The sequence below is a fragment of the Schistocerca nitens genome, chromosome 7 (genome assembly GCF_023898315.1).
Source record: "Schistocerca nitens isolate TAMUIC-IGC-003100 chromosome 7, iqSchNite1.1, whole genome shotgun sequence".
Lineage (NCBI taxonomy): Eukaryota > Metazoa > Arthropoda > Insecta > Orthoptera > Acrididae > Schistocerca > Schistocerca nitens.
This window is the reverse complement of record NC_064620.1, coordinates 174,876,274-174,884,166: the sequence shown is the minus strand read 5'-3', so window position 1 is coordinate 174,884,166 and position 7,893 is coordinate 174,876,274. Positions and strand designations below refer to the sequence as shown.

At 38.4% G+C, this 7,893-nt stretch overlaps 1 protein-coding gene across 3 annotated transcripts in view; it reads right to left on the bottom strand.

The window, feature by feature from the left end:
- Positions 1-2,556: 2,556 nt before the first annotated feature.
- The window catches only part of LOC126194809 (stromal membrane-associated protein 1), a 133,711-nt gene continuing 128,374 nt past the window's right edge, over positions 2,557-7,893 (bottom strand). For 2 of the 3 annotated variants that reach the window (XM_049933121.1, XM_049933122.1), the window contains one exon: positions 2,557-4,388. In XM_049933121.1, coding sequence (XP_049789078.1) covers positions 4,164-4,388 — 225 coding nt within the window. In that variant the 3' untranslated portion in view covers positions 2,557-4,163. Of the gene's footprint in view, positions 4,389-5,317; positions 5,426-7,893 lie in introns of all 3 variants that reach the window. The other variant, XM_049933123.1, reaches the window with a different exon arrangement.

The window sequence follows — 7,893 nt, the reverse complement described above, 5'->3', positions numbered from 1 at the left end:
AAAGACGAAAGGATGTGGGTTTTAAGGGAGGGGGTAAGGAGTCATTCCAATCCCGGGAGCGGAAAGACTTACCTTAGGGGGAAAAAAGGACAGGTATACACTCGCGCGCTATGAGGGTGGTAGTGGTACACCATAGACTTGAGGGCTCCCCACACAGTAATCACAAACTGACAAATCACCTGCCCTGGGTGGCCATCTAGGACTGCGACCAACACACACACACACACACACACACACACACACACACACACACACACACACATCCATCCACACATATACAGACATATATCGACCTGCCAGCGCTTCGTTTGGTAAGTCACAGCATCTTTGTTTTTAGATATATTTTCCCCACGTGGAATGTTTCCCTCTATTATATTCTACTATTTTAAGAGTTATTTACGAAATATATATTTTTAAAGTGCTGTACCATTTACAAAAATTAAGATAAGACGAAAATATTTTACTTTTGAACACTTATGATATAGACGTCTAATATATATTTTTTCCAGAGAAATTGATGACCACAAGTAGACACAACCTATATGATTTGAGATGAAATCACCTGCGTGTATTTTATACAGGATGGGGCAAATAAATGTGTCCCAGACGACAGAGTTCCAGGGTACAAAGAAACACAGCAGAGGAAACAAAATACAGTACTAACCTGACCATAGCAGGTGCTGAAAGTGCCCACCATTCGTCTCTTGTCACTTTTGGGCCCCAGTCTGCTAGTTGTTGTTGGCAGATTGAAGATGGACTGCTGGAATTACGAGTCTCAGCCGAAATGTTTTGCTGCAGTTCTTTAAGACTATGAGGGTGGTAGTGGTACACCATAGACTTGAGGGCTCCCCACACAGTAATCACAAACTGACAAATCACCTGCCCTGGGTGGCCATCTAGGACTGCGACCAAACTGACCTCTTGTAAGGTGCGAAGATTGTGAAAATGTGCTCCAAAATTTGGCCAGCTGTATGGGCAGTTGCCTCATTTTGTTGGAAGTACCCGTAGATCTATTCCTCCTCATTAATACTGCCACAAATGAGTTCAAAATGTTTGCAATGAAACGTGCCAAAGTCAGCACCCAATGGAAGAAGGTGTGAACAATAATGTGGTGTGCAGACACTGCACACCAGAAGCCAACCTTCTGACCTGGAATGGCGTTTCATGTAAGCAATGACGTTTCATGTAAGTTATGTGGATTCTCTGCAGCCCAGAACCTGTGATTCTGTGAACTGACATAACCACTCAGGTGAAACCAGGCTTCATCAGACACAAAGAACAGATCCATGTCCAAGCCATTTATTGTTATCTCATTGACCAGCCACTCGCAAAACTGGAGGTGCTGAGGAGCATCTGCTGGTTTTAACGTATGAACACCAGACGCTCAGTACGAATACATGTGCAGGTCCAGGTGGAGTACTTGTCTACATAATCGCTGTGATATGACTGTCTCTTGCGACAGGCGTCTGGTATATTTGGAAGGACTCTGAAGAATTTTCTGGTGTGCGTGCGTGCGTGTGTGTGTGTGCGTGCGTGTGTGTGCGCTTCTTTTTTTTAAAGAATGTTTTTGTCTTGTTCGGATCAGGTCCTGTCTGATGCCTTTTTCGGACTGAGCGTTGTTTGGCACTCTTTGCTGGCACTTTGAAACCATAAAACTTCTCAGCAAACAACTGATTACATCATTTCCGTGACTTATGACGTAACTCTCCACAAAAAACATTGACTGCTCCACTCACACTGACATAGCTCGCACTACGCTCTGAACTGGTGTGGCTTATGTGGCAGGCATACATGTGGTGTGCGCATCATGGGGTGTGGTTATATGCAAACATTCACATCTAATTCTATCCACTTGTCCAGACCACTTTAATTTGTCCCATCCTGTATTACTGCTGCTTACTTGGACATATGACAGCACAGCTTATCACTGCATTAACTGAAGCAATAATGAAAGAATAGGTAGAGGCTTGCCAGTGTGAAACAATGGAATGGTAAAAGACAATGTTTTTTGTGGCTGGTTTACACAAGTGTGCCCGCTCAAGGGTTGAATGATATGCTGAAAATTATGGCTGATGAACTAGCAGTATGAATGAGTTGACATGTTGCATTCAGGTCATTTAGCTGACCTTACAAGACCACCATAGAGTTACTTGCACCTAAACTGTAACATTAAATAAGTGTGACTTTTAGAGAGCAAAGAGACAAGAAGAAATTCAAACACTTAAGGGTGCAGTACAAGAAAAATTATTATAAATACAAGTTAACACATGGAGAAAAACACCAAATCCAAGCAGAGTGCATGTGTGCAACTCAAGTAGATGAAGTTTATGGGAATCTTAACGAGTATAAGCCTATGGATGTGTGGGCGAAACACTATTTGGAGATGACATATTTCTACTAATAAAGCGCTGCAGGTATGCATTTTATAGTTTCATACTCAGCAAATTTATATTTCATCTCCATACTCTTAAAACAAAAATGTCATTATAAGCAACTTCAAAATTTCTTTCGCAACAGTTTAAGTAACAGGAGAGGTGGACATTCAAAACACTGCAATGGAATGTAAAGAAATTTGATTATTTCCACTTGTACCCACAACAATGACAAAATACAAAACATATTTATATACAATTTCTCGCAGTTCAGTTCACAGTTGTACAGTATCTTTTCATCTCTGAGCAAGGGTTTATATATTTCACCAGGCACTTCTACAGCCAGCAGCAAAGTACCAATAAATAATGAATTTTCGATGTTAAATAAAAACTTTAAATTTGTACCAATCAGACTTTTATCCCTAATGTAATGGATCTGAGGTAGTCTTTCAAGAATATTGCTATGCGTAATTTTGTTGTAGCATTTTGACTAGTCACATATAGGACCTCAGTCACTTCCATATTTAATGTGAAGGAAGTCATTAATACCACAATATTTTTTTGTGAACTGACTGAAAACACACAACTCACAATAAGATATATTAACAAAATCCTATTAAAAATAACATCTACACACAGTTTGCTAAAAGCTACAGCTCTCAACACATTTTTACTACAAATTCCATTGGATATGCACACTTCCATTCAATATTCTTTAATATCATATTTACTCAATATACAATATGAAAATGATACTTTACACATATCAAGATGCAGGTATCAAAAACAAGTAACCTTTTTTACAAATAATGACCCCACTGTTTTATACACTGATGAATGAGGCACCTATAAACGATACTGCGTTTTGTATATAAAAGCACTCACTGCATTTTTCTCTTTATCTCTCCCTCTCTGAAACAAAAAACAAACCACACACACACACACACACACACACACACACACACACACACACACACACACACACACCCCAAGGTACAGTGAACGAACAATATATATATATGTATTTTAAAAAGAATGTTAACAACAAAAATTTGAGATTGCCTTTTTAAGCCTTTTCACAAACAATTACTACCAATGTGGAATATACACTGTAATTCTATATGCCTGTTGCACACTGACATACAGGCAATGAACTCTGTAGCACCACTAAGAGAAATCCTACAGTCTGCTATGTGCAGTTCATGTACCTTTCTATGTACACTTAGGCATGGCAATAATATCAAAGGCATAAATATTCCAATTTTTGGTATCTGCTCAAATTCTTCCACTGCACTGTAACTGAGAACTGGTAGAATTTCTGTTTTCAATATGCGATATTAGCTAATGTATGCACTACTCATAAAACTTCAAATTAAGTATGTTGGCAACACATTCGATGAATTTCACCACAACACACAGACGCAACTGACTGCTGCTTGCACACTTACAAGGCAACAATATCAACTTTTTATACACAATATAATCCAAACACTGCTTCTGTCTCCATGCTTATGCACTGATTGCTTAATGGTCCCAACTTTGCTTGTTCCTGTGTGTTGTGGACAGGCTATCAAACAATGATTATTAAAACTCATTACATGCAGAACAACACAAAAGTAGAGTTCAACTGAAGCTGAGAAGCTGTTTGTAGTAAATATTGCAGAAAGCAACAGAAATTAAAGATTATAAAATCTCGCGCTTTACAATACTCCGTGATTTTGTGTAGTTTCACAGCAACAAATCTACCTCCCTATCAAGTACTATATTTTACACAATCAAATTCATATAATTCTATTGCCATAAATTAGTTGCCAATGTATGTCCAGGATTCGCTGGCTGGCCGAAAGTACTGATGCCCATTGCTGGTGTAGTAGTTGCTGTCATACCTATTGCAGGTACACCCATTGTAGGTATACTCATGGCTGAAACTGGTTGCATGGGCATGCCCATCATACCTGGAACCTGGGCAGTAACCACTGGAGCACCCAAGTTAAGACGAGCCATCTGTTGTGGAAGCTGTCAACAAAAGCACCTTATATTATTGAACAAGATCAAGACTATTGCTAGATATACATATTAACAGTAATTAGAAACAAAAGCAATACAATTGCTTTGTTATGTGGCCACATTATTTCTCTTCTGACTTAATAAAACATTACATCACTTGCATGCTTTTGCGGTATTCATTGACAATGCCTGATTTATGAACACACATTATAAGCTACCACAAGAAACAAAACAGCTGATAAACCTTGTATAATGTTGTAGTTTTCAACCAAATCTATTTGTAATCTCAATAGTGAGTCAATAGCATTTTGTTGCAAAAATAAACATATTATGACAATGTGTGTTTCACATTATTTACTTGAAACTGCATGCTCAACAAACACAAACAACATTAACCCAACAGACAGGGACAGAAGAAAACTATTTTACGAGTTATCCAGGTAATATTTTTATGTGGCTTAATTTATTAGTGTGCCATTTTTAAATCTAATTCCCTCGATCACCTGATTTAATTTGACTACATCCCACTATCCTTGACTATCTTACATTCCACTTTTAAGAGACTGTCCACTCTATTCAAGTGCACTTCTATGTCCTTTACCACCTCTAACGGAATTACAATGTCACTGGCAAACTTCAAAGTTTTTATTTCTCCATCCTGAACTTTAATTCCCTTTCCAAATTGTTCTTTCCTTCCCTTCACAGACTGCTCAATGTACAGACTGAACAACACTGGGGGTGTCTCACTCTTCTCATCCACTGTTTCCCTTTCGTCGTCTGATCCTTCTAACTGCCGTCTGGTTTCTGTACAAGTTGTAAATAACCTTTGGCTCTTTGTATTTTACTCCTGCTACCTTTAAAATTTTGAAGAGTGTATTCCACTCAGGAACATCAGACGCTTTCCTCCATGTCTATAAATGCTATAAATGTATTCTTACCTTTCCTTAAACTATCTTCGATTAGTATTGCCCCTCATGTTTCTACATTTCTCTGGAACCCAAACCGATCTTCCCAAGGTTGGCTTCCAGCAGTTTTTCCATTTTTCTCTGTAAATAATTTGATTCAGTATTCTGCAAGAATGACTTATGAAACTAATAGACAGGTAATATTCACACCTATCAGCTCCTCCTTTCTGAACTGGAACTGTTCCTTTCTTCTTTGAAGTTTGAGAACATTTCGACTGTCTTGTACAACTTTTACACCATGTGGGATAGTTTGGCCATGACTGGCTATCCCATGAAATTCAATAGTTCTGAGGCAATGTCTTCTACTCCAAGGGCCTTGTTTCAACTTTATGCTGTAGTGATACATCCGATTCCTTGAATGAGAGGTATCACGTCCTTAAATACTTATCTCAGAGAAAAGGGGTTTGTGACAGAGTGGTCGGTAAGTGGTGAGCACCCCACTGTTGGGAGGTATTTTAAATCATAGGTGCTGATACCAGAGCTAATGGTCCAATGACTGTACGGTAGTGGATAGCAGTCAGAGCCTACCTGCTGAGGTGAGGATAGGAGTTCCACAGAGCAGGTGGTGTGGAAGAAAGAGCTCAATGAAATCTAAGAACGCAAAAAGTCAAAGATAATAAATGTATTTTAAGTGTTAATTATCAAGTTGAATATCAGGTCTGTTTTGTACATAGTAGAGAGAGGCAGTATACACGATAGTAGCTGTCCTCATTTATCGTGTATTGAGTTGAAATACTGAAGATAATATAATAAGATGAATTGAATCCCACTTCTTATAAGGTGGAATGAATGAGAGTGAGAAGTTAATTTTCAGCAGTTTTATCTGCAGTCTGTATGGAGGCGAAGTCTGAATTAAGTTGGAGGAAGAAGGCACACAGATTCAGGGCACAGACTAGCTGAACCCTGATAAGTAATATTTAATGGCAATTAAGTATTCACTAAGCAACATTCACTGTATATAAATGGAATGTTCAGGTGGCAATTTACAGAAGTGTTTTGTGCATTAGATGAAGTATAAAAAACCACCACACAGCCAAGCCAGCCTAAAACACTTCAAGGGTTTCCAGTGCTCTGCCAGATTCTTGTTTTAGTGTTTTATCTCCCATCTTATCTTCATCTATCTCCTCACCCATCTCTGTATTATAGTAATTTCCTTTGTATAGCCCCTTTAGATACCCATTCCACCTTTCAGCTTGTCCTCCTTTGCTTAGAGCTGTCTTTCCATTTGCACTCTTTGATATTCATATAGCTGCTTCTCTTTTCTCCAAAGGGGTCTAATTTTCTTACCAGTAATATCTATCTTTCCACTAGTTATACATGCTCCTATAGCCTTGCCTTTATCTTCTTGTCATTTCTGCTCAGCCATTTTGCAGTTTCTGTCAATCTCATTTTTTAAATGCCTGTATTCTATTTTGCCTCATTAATTTTTGTATTTTGTCCCTTCATCAATTAAATTTAGTATCTCCTGTGACATCTGCAGATTTCTACAACACCTTGTCCTTTTATATGTATGATCCTCTGCTGTCTTCAGTATTTCATATTGCAGAAATATCAAATTGTCTTCTATTATATTCCTTTCCTGTGTTTCAATTAATCATTGCTTAATGCTTCCTTAAACTCTGTACAGCCTCTTTCTTTCCAGTTTATCCAGGTTCCATCTCAGTAATTTCCTTTTTTTTTGCAATTTCTTGAATTTTGATCTATGGCTCATAACCATTAAATTGTGGTTCAAGTCCACATCTGCCCCCAAGGAGATGTCTTACAGTTCATAATCTGATTGCAAAATCTCTGTCTCGACACTAAGTACCAAATCTGAAACTTTTCAGTGATCCACGCCTCTTCCTCAAATAAAACCTTCTTTCACAATTCTTATACTAAATGTTAGTAACAATTTAATTATACCCTGTGCAAAATTCTACCAAATGGCTTCCTCTTTAATTTCTTTCCTCAGTTTATATTCTCCTACCATTTTTCCTTGTCTTTTTTTTTCTACTGTCAAGTTACAGTTCTCCATCATAAATTTTCCTCTTCCTGTACTATCTGAGTGATTTCTTTTGTCTTATCATACTCTCACTCTCTCTCTCTCTCTCTCTCTCTCTCTCTCTCTCTCTCTCTCTCTCCAGAATCTATTGAGCTAGTGGTAGGGGTTGGCTTTGTGTATCTTTGCAAACTAGCACATGGTTCCAGAAGTGGGGCAGCAGCCTTGCAGGGAATAGTCTGACTAATCTGGGCTTGTAACATCAATCAAAATGGCCTTGCTGTGCTGGTACTGTGAACGGCTGAAAGCAAGGGGAAACTACAGCCATCACATATCCTGAAGACAGGCACCTGCATTGTATGACTTAATTATGAAATCTTCTTGGGTAAAATTTTCAGGAAGTGAAATAGTCCAACATTTGGATCCCCATGCAGGGGCTACTGAGGATGACATCATCAGGAAAAACAAATCTTGTCTTCTACAGGTCAGTGTGAGGAATGCTAGAGCCCTTAATTGGATAGGTTGGCAGAAAATGTAGAAAGGAAAAATGGAAATGAGGGTTTGGTGTCAT